Source organism: Dermacentor variabilis, chromosome 1 (genome assembly GCF_050947875.1).
Source record: "Dermacentor variabilis isolate Ectoservices chromosome 1, ASM5094787v1, whole genome shotgun sequence".
NCBI lineage: Eukaryota > Metazoa > Arthropoda > Arachnida > Ixodida > Ixodidae > Dermacentor > Dermacentor variabilis.
In genome coordinates this window covers 254,428,936-254,447,327 of record NC_134568.1, presented here as the reverse complement: position 1 = coordinate 254,447,327, position 18,392 = coordinate 254,428,936, and the positions used below count along the sequence as shown (strand labels likewise).

General features: G+C 40.9%; 1 protein-coding gene across 2 annotated transcripts; it reads left to right on the top strand.

Moving 5' to 3' along the window:
• The first annotated feature begins 489 nt into the window (after positions 1 to 489).
• Positions 490 to 17,416, top strand: Sirt4 (Sirtuin 4). 2 transcript variants are annotated; one of them, XM_075673466.1, is made up of 9 exons: positions 490 to 676; positions 1,134 to 1,368; positions 1,653 to 1,751; positions 5,253 to 5,379; positions 5,888 to 5,975; positions 9,495 to 9,548; positions 12,275 to 12,392; positions 13,335 to 13,450; positions 15,924 to 17,416. In XM_075673466.1, exons 2-9 carry the CDS (start codon positions 1,135 to 1,137, stop codon positions 15,976 to 15,978), a joined length of 891 nt encoding a protein of 296 aa, XP_075529581.1. In that variant the 5' UTR covers positions 490 to 676; position 1,134; the 3' UTR covers positions 15,979 to 17,416. The 2 variants fall into 2 exon arrangements, with proteins under 2 accessions (XP_075529581.1, XP_075529580.1); XM_075673465.1 differs by lacking the exon at positions 490 to 676 and adding an exon at positions 677 to 817.
• Positions 17,417 to 18,392: the final 976 nt, after the last annotated feature.

Genomic DNA, 18,392 nt, shown 5'->3' with positions numbered 1-18,392 from the left:
ATTGAGAGCAAGAGAGTGTGCAGCGATTGTTATTGTTGAGTTACGATGGTCGGGCCCTCTTGAAGAGGTCCATATGACCGATGCATATGACCACAGAACACCTATATGGCATCCTTCAAAACATTCGCGGACTTTTTGGTCGCACCCGCATAACACCTATATGACATCTTTCAAAACATTCGCGGACTTTTGGTCGCACCCGCATACTCCGCCAGCTGTCGCAACAGTCGCTTGCTTTATAGTTTGCTTTAAGACGGCCAGTGGGCGCTGAAGTTGAGTGACAGGGCACAAAAGGAAACTGCGAAATGAAACAACGCAATAAAGACAGATATTGAAGTTTTTCAGCGAATGTCAACGTTTCTGGAATATTGATATAGTGTTGCCTGGCAGGAAGAACGCATTTGCCAAATCGCAGCGTGGAACATGCAGCTCCGTCGAAATGAGAGCAAACTCGATATGTGGATCGTGCTTGCTCCTCCGTGCAATGCAACGAAGAAATGACAACAAATAACAGACGGGCTTTGCAGCACGCATACAGACAAGAGTACACGAGCTGCAAGGGACCTTTAACTGAAGCAAGATTCAAGCCAGCAGCCGTGTGCTGCCATCTATGGGAATAGCGGCACTGTGTTGCAATATGTTTATTTTTTCGCCTCTCACTACCTGTACGCACTTGGTAAGGCGTGTGCGAGTATTTATCGTACTTATCTTAGTGCATTCGCTAATGGTCGGAGGTGACTTTGAGTTCAAGCATTCAAGTTCGTGTTTAGCAGCAGTCGCATTTATTAACAAAGCTCGCTCCCTTGTCACTATCACGGTATGAATATTATGCTGATATTCCTGACGCGGAGTTGTATGCAGCGTACGAATTGCATGTATCGATAGGTGTTATATGGCATCGGCATCTTGTGGCATGTATCGGTGTAGTCTGCGACGGTCCTGCGTGATTTGTAGAGCTGAATGACTGTATTTGTGCGATGTTTCCGCTAAACTGTTATTTGTCGTCGCAGTCCTTCTCTCTCGGAACTATTGCTGCTTCGCGTTGGATGCTACTGGGCGAATTTGTTACTCGAAAGTGGGCGAAGTCATCGCTGCTAAAGTGTTTGACTGCGCGACTTCTTTCTTTACGACAGGATGGCGTCACGTGTGATGCTAAGGCGAGCACTGAGTGTCACGGGCGCATTGATGTCTCGACCCAACACTATGGCGAATGCACGCAGGCAACCCAGTTCAGACATGGCAGCATTTCGCGAAGTGTTTAAATCGGCCCGGCACGTAGTCGCACTTACGGGAGCCGGCATTAGTGCCGAGAGCGGCGTGCCAACTTTCCGTGGTGCTGCGGGCCTCTGGCGAAAGTATAATGCACAGGTGAGTTCGCTCGCTTGTAGTGTTTTGCACATGAAGAAACACACATCTTTAGGTGTGCTTTTCATTTCATTTCTAAATGATGCATTGTGTAATTGCTGGCTGTTTTTTTTTTTATGTCGCTTGCATGAAATGCGATGTAGTAAAGTCTGTTTATTGGTGGCTGAAGTTCCGTGCGTGCGTTTGCTTGTTATACTGTTAGCAAATCTCGTAGTGTTTGACTATTAGTCAGAACGTACTCCCTGCCCATGTGACTTCATACAACTTCTGGGACTTTTCCATATTAGGATCTTGCTACACCAACTGCTTTCTTGGCTAACCCATCTCTGGTTTGGGAGTTCTACCACTACCGACGAGATCTAGTGCTACATAAAAAGCCAAATGCGGTGAGGTTTATGCTGCTTCTGTATAGATTCTTTGTTTTGTTCGTAAGATGCATATGTTCCGAAGTATCTGAACTGACCTTTAAGTGTTTCTGATAAAGCCGCTGTGCTTTCATAGCCGCGGTAGCTTCTTTCATATTGGAATCTATTGTCTATTCAGTGATGCTCACATGAAGTCTTGCTGTGAAACTAATAATGAAAAGTCTGTTGTGCCCCTATCTACGGGAGCATTGCAGTTGTTCATGCTCCAAGCTTAGGAAAACACATTCTGAATGTTTAAGAAAAGAAAGGGGGGTGTAGTGAACAGATGCAGATCATAAAGCATGCATAATGCTGCACATTAATGAAAATGGAGGGAAGATGGTTTCACGCACAAAATTCCTTAAATATTTTGTAAGTGATTATGCACTGACATATTTCCCATTTAATACCGGCTCTTTCCAGTTGATATGCGAGTGCAGATGAGTAACTTGTGATGAGTGTTGCTTCTGGACAGTGAAAGTGCGGTCGTGCTGCTGCACCTGTTGCACTGAGAATTAGGCACGCCATATAGGCAATGAAAGACAATAATTCAGGCACACAATTTCGACGAATTCTGTGCTGCGCAGTGTCTGTATGTTTTAATACTTGCATAGAGCTTGCTTATCGCAGTGTAAAAGTGCATTGTGGGCTAAAATATTGTTGTTCACTTGTTGGCAACTCTGTATTACTATTTAAAGCACAGTTTATTGGATCCTTAAACAGACTCAGTGCATGGTTCCGTTACTTGGAGCCAGTCTCAAGTTGACTTTGCTATTGGAAACTGGTTTTGGTGCTTAATGTGTGCACAGTGGTGCTTCGTATAACAAACTTAATTTTTTCTACGCACAGGTTTGTCCTGCGAGGCATTCGATGAGAAACCAATCTATGAGAAACCAACCCATTCGTTTCTGGACCTCGGTTAATCATTCAAAAATGAAAAATGTTGTGCACTATAAGCAAATTGTCAATGTATTTACCAAGGAAGGACATTGTTCAAAATCCGGAGAGAGGAGGTGGAGGAAAGGGGACCCATTACACTACTGTTTACATGCATCTGCAGTTTTAAAAACAATCCAATGCCACTATAATGAAATTACCTGTATAACGAGGGATTTTGTGAGTCCTAGACAAATTGCTATCTGCCATGTGTTTGTGAATGCCTCTACAGTGTATACCACTACAACAAATTTTCCTGTTAGCAAAGGAGCATAGGCATCCCCGAAGAGTGATTTGTTACTTTACAGCAAACGCACATAGCGGTGCCACCACTTTCCTCCGTAGCCACCACAGAGCAGGGGTGCATATAGGAAGTGCCACCATGCAGGAGTGTCCGGATGCCGCAGTATTTGTGGTAGTCCCTTACTTACAGCCAGTGTAATGATCTGCTCAGAAACATCGTTGAGGCTATCGAGGATGGAATGGAGGTCGACGAAGGCAGCAGAGCCTACAGACTAACCAAGAATTTTGACAAGGCAGGCAATGGCGGCATTTGAGGGTCTGCAACTGTACCTTCTGTCACTCCTTGATTTTGTCACACAGCATGCTACTAACCTCATTACCATAACATTGGTTACAGTCGCACATTTCATCAAACGAAATGCGCAGAAGAAAATCGGTTACTTAAATCACTAAGTGCCACTAGAATTCACGCTAAATAAACATTATTTTTTTTTTGGCCAAATATGCTTAGTCTACTCTATGGCGAGTCGTACGGTTAATTTTGCTTTACAACGAAGTGACCTGTGTAACGCAGGACTTTGGAGATCCCAGGTGCTTCTTTATAAAGGTGTTTGACTGTACTTCTTAGTTCAGTCTGCATCAGCCTCCTTCAGCTAGATGGGACAAAAGACAGTGCCGTGAGGTATTTCCTCCTGTGTATGTCCTATCCTTTCTCCTTTTTTTAAGATCCAAGATGGAAGAACTGATCTAAAATCACCTGCCTCCTCCTTTTCTCCAGCATATTTATGAAGGAGGGACGAGGACTATGCAAATAAATAGGAAGGGTCGGGAACAGCACAGGACTGCAAATGCTCATACACATCTGGTTTGTTCAGAGGAACCAGGTTGTGCGAGTTAAATATCACTAGTGAGCCCAGTTTGCTCTGCAATATGTTTGTTCGCTGAGGCACCACTGTACAGGCATAAAATTATAATTTCTGGTTGCAGGGGTACATTTTCACAGAAAGAAGTAGCCTGTAACTGTTACATTTTGTGCAAAAAGTGCTGTAGTTGAGTTGGAGGAGTGCATGTGCCTTGAACTGGGTGCTTATACAACCCAAAAGTGCTGTCTGTTTAACTTCTGCATTCTTAGGAAGCCAGTTTAAAAGCTTGCTGTGCATTGTGTACAATAGAAAACAACATTTTGGGCTTTAGTTGTCATTGTGCTTACTTTGAGAATTGGTCTTTCTGTGCTTCCATGGACCAGCAGTTGCAGCTGCGCACATATTTACACACAGTGAATCATTTTGCAAATATTTTTTTACTAGAACCACGTCTGTGACAGTATAAGGTAAGGGTCGACTGTGAATGCTCAAAACTGCAATTTGTCCCTGACCAGAGCACTTTCGAGAAAATTGGCAATGACGACAATCAAAGCACAAGGAAGCATGCTTGCTAGAAATGGGGGAGGAGAAAGTGTTGATTGCAGTCATGTTTCTGCTGTGTGAGCAAGACTGAGTGAACATAACCCAGCAGTGCTAATGATGCAGCAAAAAGCACTTCATGCTTAGGCCCTGTCTCAGACACAGCATGTTTGTCATTTTTGTAGCTTTCCATGCTAGGGAATTACCTTTGCTGCAATGGCTCCAGATATTGTCTTGACAAATGCATTTTTCTATACCTCTATTTCTTTAGATTAGCTTCCGTTCATGGGTATTGCTTTGCCATGTTTGACTAAACTTCCATCCTGATTTTTATCATTGCTTATCTGCGTTATTTGCCAACTTACTTATAAATTAAACAATTTGTCACCTTTAATACTCTGCATAACCCCCAGCCAAATTTATTTCTTTCCCCTCTCTCTTTTTTTCCACAGCAGTTGCAGCATGAAAATTTTTTTGTTTTGTTGTAAACATAAATCGGTAAGGTAGTTACTGCTCACATTACCTGTGTAACTGTGTCATCCTTTTCTTTTTGTTGTTGTTTCTGTAGTTATAGCAGTTACAAACAAAGCAACCTGCTCAAATCAAGATTTTGTTATCTTATAGAAATAGCTGAAGGAATAGTTCATTTACATGGTCTGTTTTACATTGTATACTTGCCAGCAAGTTAGTTTGGCATGTGCTGACAAGTTTCTTTGACTCACCTCTAAGTACAAGCACCACTGTGTGTTTGAACATACTATTTTTTTTTGTCTCAGTCTGTGAGAATGTGTTCTCCATGTGTTTTTTGAGAAAATCATTGGAAAAGTAATTGTTATTATTATGTTACATTGGATTTCATAGACATTATGAAATGTCATTTTATATTTTCCTTTTTCCATAGGCGCACAAAGCTTTAGCAGAAGCTGAAAGTCACTTTGAGAAAGAGGGACGGACATTTGTTGTTATCACTCAAAACATTGATGAACTGCACAGGGCAGCTGGAACCAAAAACTTGTTGGAGCTTCATGGTACGTTTTTGAAAGATAATATTGGCAATCGTTGAACATTTAGAAACTTTACTCTCCTTATACATTGATGCTGCAGTGTTGTGGTTCTGTAGTGAAGTGATATTGAACGGGCAAATTGGCAGCTAGGTTGGGCACTGGTGACTCTGTAATGCTACTTAATTTTTATTTTAAAGCAAGACTTCATGCAAGAAGGTCTCGTGCATTGAAGGCAACTTCAAGATCCCCTGGCGGTCAAAATTAATCTGGACTCCCCCACTACAGCATGCCTCATAATCAAATTGTGGTTTTGGCACGTAACACCCCAAAATTCAATTCAGTTCATGTAAGAAGGCTTATGCTTTAAGAATTTGTTCTTGTTTTCCATTTTAAAGAAATCCACATGTGTAACGAAAAAAAACACAGTTGGTGTCTTGAATAATCCACAACCCCTTAATTGCAGTCATTGTTGTAGCCACAGGGAAGGGTTGATGCTACATATATCTGATCTTTTTGTCTGCTTTGAAAAAAGGGACTTTGTTCAAGACCAGGTGCACAAAGTGTGGGCACGTAGACGTCAACAAGGACAATCCCATCACTCCTGCCCTTGCCGGCAAAGGGTAGGCGAATCTCTTTCACTTGATGCTTTTGCCACGAGTACATAGCATTTTGTCTTAAAGTGGATATTTGAGAATTCTGGCATGACAGTAAATACTAGTACATATTTCATATAGTAAAAGTATCGCATACAACAACACTGGCATTTCAACTTGTTCATTGCAGTGTTATATACACTTATGCGTGTGCTTAGCTAAACTGCTTCTTATGGGCTGTTGACAGTGACTGTGTTAACTAGTGTTGCAGTAGAAACCAAAACATCCAGTGTACTGATCCCTGTTGGTGTCCTTGAGCACAGGAAAAGAGGTGCTCTTACAATAATGAATTTCCACATTTGAATTCTCTGCTCTATTCAAAGAAAAATAATGCTCTCTTAAAGGCTAACTGCAATGAAATTTCGGATTGTGTAAGAAGCCTATCTTAAGACTAGTTTAGATATACAGGAGCATTTGCGCAATATTTGGTGTTTAAAAATATGAACAGAGGCATTGCAGAAAAGCTCGCAAGAAAAGTCATTTCTGATACTGAAACTTGTGGGAAGTGATGCATGATCTAGAAACCGTGGCTCCTCGGCATGACCTCCGACATTAGGTGGTGCTCACCGCTTCCTGTGTCGCGCTGAGAAATCTTGTGGTGTGCTGGATTTTGTGTCATACTGACAACCACCAGGTGCATACATTGTCTGCTTAGGTGCTATTAAAGGCTGCTATAAGAAAATTATACAATTACCAGCCCTGCGGCTTTGCCAAGGTTACTTCAGTGCTATATACCACTCATTTGTAACAAATTTATCTTAACGGATATTTTGTTGCAGTTGGCCTAAGCACACATTCATGCATCAGCTGGCCTGGCCCACGTACTACACTTTTCCAACTTTTCCATGCCATTAAAGAATTCATTGGTGAAAATGCTGCACCTGTCTGCGTCAGCGGGAGCTTGCTGCTCCAATACTGTTCTAAGAGGATCTTTTTTGCCTAAATTGCGCTACTGCTGCACTACAATATAGTTTAGGTGGTGTGAAAATTGGTAAGCTGCCTCCCAATGCAACACAAAGCGAGGCGCTGCTGCATTCATTGGGCGCATTCGTTCATGGTGTTACCGCCAGCAAGATTGCCATTGCGACAGCTGACAGAATCGAATTGATTGTTACATTTACGTGTCAACCATAAGGCATGCATGAAACTACAGTGAGTTGGGTGACCATGCTGGCTTCATGACTGTATGGTCAATGCATTAGTTTTACGCATCGAGGGCTGATGAGCGGTAGCATCTGTAGACAGATAGGTAATCAGTGTCCACTGTACTTGTTTCTGTGGCTTGCTTGCAGCTATTGCACCATATTACTTTTTTTTCAGAGAACTTGAGGTCATTGAATTTAGCATCGAGCATTATAACGACATGCATGGTGATATGGTATTAAACTATGGTTTATGCACTTTGTCAGCTAAGTCTTTGGTAAAGCTTGTGGTAAAAAGTTAGCACAAACGAGCAAATGGCCTAGACCTGCACGCCTTGTCCTGTGAAATTGTCCTGCGCCACTGATATGCGCACATCAGTGGCGGAATAAAGAACATTGTGTGCTTGCATCTGTGATTATGGTTCATAAAACAAATTTGCAGGTTACGCAGATTATCAAGCCTATGAAGCAATCCTTCCTAAAATGACACTAAAAAGAAAAGTAATTTCAGCCAGATTAGTAAATTACCCATCAAAACAACAAGAGTTTACTGTAAAAAAAGTAAGAGTCTTACTGTAAAAAGAGGCTTGGTAAGCCAGAAAAGACGCAAAAGCGAAAGATGAGTGGTTCACTTCGTAGATTTTGACGGGGACTGCTCGGGCCTAGATAACTTTTCCTCAGTGAAGTTGTACTACCTTCCATCCTAGAAGAGTGGAGGACAGTACTTTGCAAATTTCAAGAATGTTTACTGGCCCACAATGGCCCAAGTGTGAAAAAGTACTTTGAAATTTGTGATGTCACGCTGGGCACTGGTGTTTCGGCGCAAAGTTTAATAAGGGAAACTGTGACCTTCATTTGCTCCTCTAATAATCCTCCTATATTACTGTAAAATTGAATGGAGCTTTGAAAGAATATTTCCTCAGAATAATAAACTGATTGAGTGTTTCTCTTTATGGCGTCTCCTTAGTGTTCCTTAATTAACTTCCTCAGGTTTGCACAGCCCAGACAGTAGCATGTCATTCATGTAGGCTCACCGCTGCCATCATAGTGTGCTGTGGTGAATCGCTTATTTTGCACCTAAGTATTATGAGGAAATGATTACACGAAGTAAAAAGAACAGTAAACTACATTTCATTCCTCTGTGTGCACTTTCATGGAAACCTTACAACTGCTCCAAACACAGGAGTATGTGCTCCTAAAGTAAGATTTTGCCTGCTCAATTGGCTGCTCCAAAATGCTAAGGGGCATTCCCACAGCTGAGAATAGGGTAAACCACTGAATTAACACAAAAAACATAACTGTAGGTGCACATTGTGCGTCTAGCCTTTTTCGTGGTCTCGTGCTTTTTTGTGCCATTTACAATTATGCGTTGAAATTGCATCAGCCAGTTCTTCCTCTTATTACTCTTTAAAAAGGCCTTGAATAGGTTTGAACATATTGAATGAACAAGCTCAGTGCATGGAGCACATGGTGGCTGTAACGATGTCTGCCAAATATTGCATTATTACACATTTGAGGAATCTTGAAAACAAAAGTATGTGCTAATAAAGTTTGTGTCATTCTTCATGAATGGTCGGGGTGGCAATGTTTGTGGCATATTTGTTTTATTCTGGTCCTCTTCATGCTGGTTTGTTTATTATTGCAGTGTGTAGCGGTGTGAGAAATCTCGGCATAGCCTATCGATTTCTCAGTGCTTTGTTCTTACGTAATGTGGACAGATAAATTTGACAGGCAAGCAGTTGGTAACTTCAATTGTTGGTTTAATTATTTATCTGCAACTAGTGTGTTCATGGTGTCTGCTTTCACGCCCAGTAAAGCAAGCGGTACTAGCACACGCTTGTACCATCTACTTTCACCATCAAGGAACCACTTCTGCAGCTTGAGCGGTTGTGCTTGTTTGTTGAGCTACACGAGGAGTTCATTGGGGGAAATGAGAAGACTCTGTGCTTATGGCTGAAACTTATTGGGACTAGGAAATGAATTTTTGCATGTGCAGAAAGTAAAATAAGATTTGAATAAAGGATGGGAAAGATGCTATGCACTAGCATAAGCTGTCTCGTCGACTTCCATTGCCGTCATTGAAAACCATATTATTTAAGAGCACATGCTGCAGGAAGAATGTGACAGCAAACAAACATGGTGGGTTACTCAAAGTATCGCACCTTCACTGTTATACTTGGTCTGTGCAAAATCCCTTCTGTCAGTGTCATAATCACGAAAGAGTAACTGCCAATATCAAACAAGATTTTATGTTGCAAATTGTTTACAGCCCATGCCTTCTAGCCTCCCCTAGCCACATCAAAGCGCCGCCTTGACAAATGTTTTACGTATGATGTTCATTCAGGGCTCCCGATCCTGATGCTCCTGAGGCTGCAATACCAGTGGGTGAGCTGCCAAGGTGTGTATTATATTTTAATGCATTAGCATTAGGAGTGTCAAAGTGGAACAAAGTGTATATGCATATATTTTTGTCATTTATTTACCCTAAAGGCCCAGTTCGGGCATTACATAGGAAGGGGGGGGATAACAGTTGACATACAGAAAAAGTAAGATAACATACATGCAAGTCAAACATCCTATATGAAGTCGTACATACTACATACAACCAATATGTTTCTTCTCATCTGACATCATACAAAAATAAATCTTACATTATATGAACAATAATCGTACATCCTCTGGCATCATAACAATAATTACAATAAAGGTGATAGCAAGGTAGGCAAATTTTTTTTTAAATGTAAGAAGGAATGTAAAAAAAAAACAAGTGTTTCGTGTTTCTAGTTTCCGAAAGTTTCAGTAAGTGTGTCTTTGAATATGGTGTGGTCAGTTATTTTGGCTATATTACTTTGAAAGATGATTCCATTCTGAAATGGCTAAGTGTGGGCATGAAAACTTCAATAGTTTAGTGCATGCAAATGGTTGTACAACCTTAAATTCGTGATCAATTTGTGGGAATTTCCTTTTGGCAGGTAAGATGTGTGTCTGAGAGAAGATATTTGAGTGGTGAAAATTCTGATGGAAGAATGTTAACAGAGATACGTTTCTTCTAGTCTGCAACGAGATGAGTCCTAGGTCATGTTTTATTTTGGTAATGCTTGAAATGTTGGGAATAGTTATGTGCAATAAATAGAGCTCCCTTGTTCTGCAAAGATTCTAATTTGTTAATGAGATGCATCTGGTGCGGGTTCCATATAAATGAGGCATGCTCAAGTTTTGAGCGAAGTATGGCAGTATATGCAAGAAGCTTTGTATCGCTCTTAGCCTGACGAAGCATACGACGAAAGAAGCCAAGAGATTTCTATACAGAAGCAATATACTAACCCACATGATTATGCTAAGACAAGGTTGGAGAAAGATGAACACCTATGTATTTAAATGATTCTACAGTTACTAGGGCTTCACCGTTAAGGAAGTATGTGTGCTTTGTAATTTCACTGCAAGTACTAAAATCTTATGAGTTTAATGTAGTGCCATCTTTCAATCGTATTCAAGTCGTTTTGTAATTTAACACAATCAGCCTAGCATTTTACAGGCCGATACAAAATGCATTCATCGGCTTATAACCGGATTTCAGAGTCTATACCCTGAGGAATATCATTTCTATAAATTAAAAATAGAATGGGTCCCAAAACAGAACCTTGAGGCACACTGAACTTAACAGGTTGAAATGATAAATGCAAATTAATAACTACACGACTTGTCGTTTTGTTACTTAAATATTCTTTAATCAAGTTTATTACTTTTTCATCAATGTTAATCAGCTTCATTTTATATATTAGGCAGTTACGAACCACACGGTCAAAGGCTTGAGTAAAATCTATATGTATATTTGCTTATATGTATGTTTAATGTGTACAGTGGTCTGCTCCAGACCACTGTCATTTGCACTTGGCTCCTCGAAGAGGCAGGAAGTGGGTCAAGTGAGCTCCTGAACAACACTTTGCAATGTACTCAATGTGCTTGAAATCATGATCTGGGACCTCAAAGAGGTGTGACGTAATGCCCCATCGCATTTCTCTTGCATTCACCCCTGAATCGCCACTGAATCTTTTTATGCATGCAGCAGCTCTTCAAAACTTGCACAGTAAAATAGGCAGGGTCTGCTTTTTGAGGCACAAATTGCATACACACTAAAGTGAAGCTACTTGCCTGCACATCAGTCAACGGGCCGAATGAGCGAGTTGTAGCATAGACAGTGCACAAGGAGAGAGGCAGACACACAAGCAGCGCCTACTTGTGTCCTTGTCTGTGCTACTAGTCCATGGGAAAGACACTCCCATGGGAAAGACACATTTGGAAATGTAATGCTGATAAAATGTTAACAGGAACATTAGTGCATTTCGCCCCAAATTTTTAGGACATATTTCTCAAACTGATGCCAAGCACAGGATTCATGCTAAATGGGTATTGCATCATTACTACTCAGCTTGAATACCGCAAATGGGACATGTTTCAGTTAATTGCTAAAAGTTTAACTGGCTAATACTACTCTGCAATTTGTCTTAAAAACTCTCAGCATCTTCAAATAACTCGATTGATGTGACAGAATAATCCGCCGCGGTTGCGTAATGGCTAGTGTTCGGCTGCTAAGTGCAGGGTCACGGGATCGAATCCCGGCCACGGCGGCAGCATTTCGATGAGGGCAAAATGCCAAAACACCCGTGTACTTAGATTTAGGTGCAGGTTAAAGAAACCCAGAGTGGTCAAAATTTTCGGAGCCCCCAACTACGGTGTGTCTCATTATCATATCGTGGTTTTGACACATAAAACCCCATAATTTAATTTGATGTGACGGAATCGCAACTCTACCACAAAAATTATTAAGTTTGTTTCCATTAATACAGACAATCCAGTATGTTTCTTTGTCTCTGTTATTAAATCTGATATATTGTTTCGTTGATTATTCTTTCTCCCTCTTGCATGAGGCAATGAGACTGGCGACTGACACAGATAGAGAATCCCACACAGTGTTGTTCTTTGTTAATATTGTGGCTGTTTATTTCAATTGAGTAAACAATTTAAAATTTGAGACATGTTAATGTACATATTTGAACTCAAGTATTTTATTGCAAGGTTTATTGTGTAATTTGTGCTGATGTACTTGCTTGTATATTGAAACAGGTGCAAAAAGTGCACTGGATTGCTGAGGCCGCATGTTGTTTGGTTTGGAGAGTCGCTAGAGCCAGATGTTCTTGCCAAGGCAAATGTTGAACTTGAGCGGTGCGACCTCTGCCTTGTGGTGAGTGGATGAGCAGAAACTGCATTCTGACCTTTATCCTTCATGTGGAAAAAAAAAAAGCAGTTTAGTTGCTGTGGTGAAAGAAAAAGAACGGGCAATTACTTCTGGTGTAAGAAATGCAGACAGTGCATGGGAACAAATATTGCAGCACATATGTGTAAATATGCAACATTTAAAACAGTGCTGTATCTGTGGTGGCAAGCTTTGTGTATATGTAGCTGTAAGTTTTAAGATTGCTCTAGTTAATTACCCCAACTGACTTGTATGGTGTATATGTATATAAAAAGAAAGTAGAGGTGTGCGAATACCAAATAGTAGATTTTGAATCAAATGTTGAATCGATTCAAGAAAGAAAAGAAAGCTGAATATCGATTATCAGAATATTTAATGCAAGCTTTTATGCTTTCAAAGTTGTCAAGCATATTAACAGAGGCTTTTAGCGTGTCCGTTATTCCGGCAAACCGGGGCAGTTTGGGCGGATTACAGGATGGTCGAGGGCGTAAACGTGAGCGGCCGGAGCGGTGCAGCCGCCTGGTGTTGTAAAGCTCAATCAGACAAACACAGAGCTAAAATTGCAGTAACCTACTTTATTCTGCTTCGCTGCTGGTGCAAATTTTTGGCAGCGGCGTAATTGTGTTCACAATTTCGCTGCTGTTGAAAATTGACACCCTAGCTAAGAAGAATATAGTAATTGGCTCTGTGTTTGGGTGGTTGAGCTTTGCACCACCAGCTGGCGCCACCAATCCAGCCGCTCACATTTACGCCCCCGACTATCCGGTAATCCTCCCAAACCGCCCCGGTTTGCCGGAATAGCGGACACGCTAAAAATCTATTGTATGAAACACATGCGAAGCGTAATATATGTGCCTGCTTACCTGGCAGTTTTGGCTTTAGGAAATGATGGAGGCATATAATTTATTTGCCAATTTTATTAAATTTCAGATTGGCACTTCATCTGTAGTATACCCGGCAGCAATGTTCGCTCCTGAAGTTGCTGCTCGGGGTGTTCCTGTTGCGGAGTTTAATCTGGAATCCACTCCTGGCACTGAAAACTTTGGGTGAGCAAAGTTCCACTTTGTCATGAAGTCTCGGTGCTGCCAAACTTGGAGAAATTTCTGTTGACCCAGGGATTTTACGCTTTGTTCAGGGGAAAAGGGAAATTTGTCCGAATCTAGGAAATTCGAGCTAGGAAATGGAGAAAAGAAAATTCAGTTTCGCTTAAAAGGCAGAGTATTGATTGCACTAGCAAGGTATTGGACATCTACACGAAGAAAGGGTCGTAGTATTATCAGCCATCTAAATTGCAGTAAACATTCACTTACTAATTAAATTAACAAGCATGGTGTCATGCATGCACAGGTAAACATGAACAGATCTCGTTCCATAACTGTGGATACTTAGTCTCAACACTAGCATGATGAAGAGCAGCAGTAGCGATAAGCAAATGGTTAGTGCTGCCTGTAGCTTCAACATGACTCCGAAACTTCAGTTTACGCGATCTCTAACATTAGGCATGTGAGAACACAGTGCACACAAAGCCACCAGCCATCTCAGCTTGCGTAGCTTTTGCACCCATCGCAGATTACCTCCAAGGTAGAGCACGCTCGGCTGCGCCATGCGCAGCAACGGCCAGGCTAGAAGCGGAGATGCTAGTGCATGCTCACCTCACTCCTCATACGTGCGTGCACAATACTGGGCAAGCGGGGAGACTGCGCACATTAAGCCACCATCCTTCTTTGCTCACCCTGGCATGCCTTTCCTCGTACTTGCAGCATATGGTATGTGGGATGTGATGATATCTTATTGCACTGCGAATTTATACGGAACATCACAGCAGCAGTGGAAATTTGCCTGGAGTGTGTCTATAATTGCTATTGTAAAAAAAATGTGGCGACATGAGAAACTATGATACTGCGATGAGTGATGCGTGCAACTGCTGACGTGATCACAAGTTATCTTTGCATTAACATGACTTATGATCGTACTGTAGTGCACTGAATGCATCTTGCCAAGCAAATGCAAGCTGTGGATGTTCTGGGCTCATTAACAAAGCACTGCTGCTGCACTGTTGTTATTCTTACCTCTAGCTGTGATGTTGATTTCTGTCTACTTTGAAGGAGATATTTACGTGTAACTGGCGAAACAGACGTATGATGTAGCACCAAGCAAAACAGCTCAGGCAAATATTGGCATAAGCGGGCACACATACCCACCCTGGTAAGGCAACCGGTTGTGGCACTGAGTAACCATATGTGCAGAGCAAAATTAGTTTTGTAGAAAGACTTGGAGACATGGATGAAACAAATGGACGGATAAAGTGTAAAAATGTCTCTGCCTCAAAAGCGTGGATACAGACCGGAGGAAGAGTTCAAGAAAGTTGAAAACCAAGTACAGGGTGATTGGAAGTGCAAATAGACAGCCCAAAGCGAGAGAAACAGACAGTAAAGTGGATGCAAAGAATGGAAACAGAAAAGGCCATTGGGATTTGCCAATATGGCAGACAAGAGATCTGGAAGGAAATCTGTACAATAACATACTAAAGGGCAGTGCCTTGCTATTGAGGCTCGAGTTGGGAACGTAGCAAACACACAACCCTAAATGGGATTGGTGTTTCACGAGTGCAACCACCAGGAAAAGATAACAGGAACATATTAATGAGGTTCTACTTTATTTACGCCATTCACAGGTACCAGTTGCCTGGTAGTGAAAGGATCAGATACAATAGAGAAAAACCTAGGCAAAAAAGTAATGTTACTAGCAGAGTATCAAACTGTAACTGAATACTGAAAAACGAAACAAAAAATAACATTAATGGTGTGTGGATCGGAACTAAGCCGAAATGTTCTGGCTTCCACACTGTGGTGCATACTCTGGTCAGAGCAGAACGGATAGCTAAACGTCAAGCTAAATCTGCCTAATCCTTTCATTGGGCATTGACAAATGCCAATAGTTTTCTATCATCTTACGTACTATCAAGATGCTTGTAATGTCACTGTCCACATTTATTACTGTGCCAGCGTTGTGACACGCCTGGTTTCTAGTAGGGTGCTGGTCCTGCTGCGCAGCAGTAGCCTTGCATAGTGTGTTGCGCAATGTCACTTCTGCGTATTGCTAGAACACCGTGCGAGGAGTGAGAACGTAATCCTAAACCTTGTCATTGCTTTCAGTGCTTTGCCTTCAGGCAAAACTGCCAATTTTTCTGATGCTCTAAAGCCCAGGCTTATTTCTGCATCTTTTTTTTTTTTGTGTACATGTATACTCATGCTAGCTCTTGTTTCTGAAAATTTAACATGAGCAACAGTGTCGTCTATGGAGAATTACCCATGGTATCCCATTCTATAATAGTTCATTTAAATAAGGCATGTACTGTTGGCTATGTCAATTTAGAGAAGTGTTTCATAATATGTCTTGCTGTAAAAGCTAGAAAACGTATTGTGACTAGCATGTTGGTTTATGGCCTCCAATTATTAGTAAGCTTTTGCAACACTGCTGCCTAGTTTTTTTTATCCAATGATTTGTCCTCTCTCCCAGGTTTCATTTTGATGGGCCCTGTGGCACTACACTACCCAAGGCTCTTGCTTTGTGAAGTTTTTTAAGTCTCGACAGGGGATGGACAGAGCGCTCTCAAAGCTAATGCAAGCACACATGGTGCTGGATTGTGTGCACCGAGAAGCTTGTATGAGCACATGAACGAAGCTTGAAGATGTAAGTGTACTGTGACGCTTGTCAAGGACTTGTGGTTTTTACAATGGCAGCTATTCTAGCGAGGCAAAGCAGTGGTTAAAATATCCGTGGGAAGTCAGAACTTGAGAAGTGTACACCTGAAGGCCTTTGTATGTTTACTTTACATCAATACTAGTGCTTGGAGCTGTTATGATGTCTTGCAAATTATTTGCAAGTAATCGGCCATACAGCTTTGTGTTGCTGGCATATCCCGACTTGTAGGCCAGGCTTATGCAACACGCACTTTTGTGTGAATATGTCGGAGGCTTTCACTTTACAATGCCTGTTGGTATGGCACACAGTAGATGGCATTTGTAAAGATATATTTCCGTGTAGCAGAAGAGAGGGCATTGTAATGCTAGGCTAATCTTACTTTTGTACCTGGTCTCTCTCTGCTGCTTCTTTTAATGGGCCAAACTTAGTCATATTGACATTTCTAGCTTTGATTTTATGTGTACTGCAGTTAATGCTGATACTTATTTTTCTACACATTACTTCTTGCAGTGATTTCACTGCCCTCACTTGGCATACAAAGTAGTTGCATTGTTTCCACTTTCCCAATAGACCATGTTGTTTTCTTTTCCCCTTTTAATTAAGATAGCCACAGTGCACTTCACTAGTGCATGTCTTGTGCACATGAGCAAACAGAACTTGTTACACAGCATAAGCATAGCAGAGGCATTGCTGCAAGTCATATTATGTCTTCATTATGTTTGAAAGTTTGTACTAGATTATTTAGCAAGGAGGCTAATACAACCTATGCTATTGCCAAAAGCAGTGTATCTCGACACTAATTCCAGGTTAATGAAGCTAGTGGAGTGTAATATCATCATTGAACATGTACTAGATTGTGAAATGTTTTATGAAAGTGGGTATAAAATGAAGGAGAGACATGATATGCTTTTGATGCCTTTACTTGTTTTTATAGCTCTGTGGAGTTCATTTAAACATGATTGCAGCTTTCTCATCGCAATTTTCATTCAGACATATCTGTCCTTCAAACATGTAGATGCTAACTACAGTAGCTGAAAAAAAAAAGTTAAATAGCACTGTTGATAAACTTTATGTGTAATGTAGGCATGGTCTCTTCTTTATGAATTTTACTTTTAGGCATTGTCTGTCCTCAAAGCATGGTGTTATAGTCATTATGACATATACAAATAATGTTTGGATAATTATTTTTGTAAAGAATGCCATTTCTTTTTCTTTTCACTGAATTTCGTCTGCCAAGGATAGATGCAAATGAAAGTGTCGCCTACTCTTTGTCACCGATTGTCTAAATAAAATATAGTACTTTGTAATACTTGTTCTCCGATTTGTCTTCTTTTATGTATGCTTTAAAAACCTTTCATGCATAGGTAATGTGGTAATAGCAGCTTAATTTTACTTTTGTCCCAGTAAACATAGGAATTATTAAAGTAATCTTAGAATAGGTGCACCACAGTTTCAGGCCCCACTGAACTTTGTGCACATGCAATAATTGAAACTTTTAGAATTGGATATGGTATTATGTTTTGCACTGGCAGTGAAAAGTGTAGACTGCCATTTTGTATAAGTTGTACGTCATCACTTCCGTGTATTGAGGAAAATTGTACATTTCATGCAAAATAAGTCGACCACTTGGTACCCATTAAATTAACAGTGGAACGTGACTGTGCAGCTTCTGTTAGACTGGAAAATACTGGACATTTAAAAAGTGCAGCAAACTGGCTTTGTCCAGGACAGACATGGCAGAAAAGTCATTGCATCAAGTATTCAAGCTTAAGAATAAGATTTAAATGCATGAAAATGAATTGATACATTACAATTGCCCAGTGAAAACGTGGCAATACTGTAGATTCGAGATATGTAGAAAAAAAAACGAGATATTTTGTGCAAGGTAGGACATCATTAGCGCGAGGTTAAACTGAGGACCAATATTTAAAAACAGGTGCCACAGAAATTCTCTCGAGGTCACAGTAGACTGGTGTTCCACAGGGATCCATACCTTTATTATTCCAGGTTTATATTAAGGATTCCTTTGCCATATAACATTAGTAAACTTTATTTTGCAGATGACTGTGCAATATGTTCTGTAAGATTAACAGTTCTTGCGTATCTGTTCTCCAGACTCGCGTAAGCAGCATTTTAACTGGTGTTGCACTTGGAACATTACACCAAACTGTATTAAAAAGCTAATTTCCCAAACAAGTGCTACGTAACTTACGTGCTACCTTAATGACATTCTCCTTGAAACTGTGTTGTCTCATCTGTACCTAGGTGGACATGAAGCTCCAA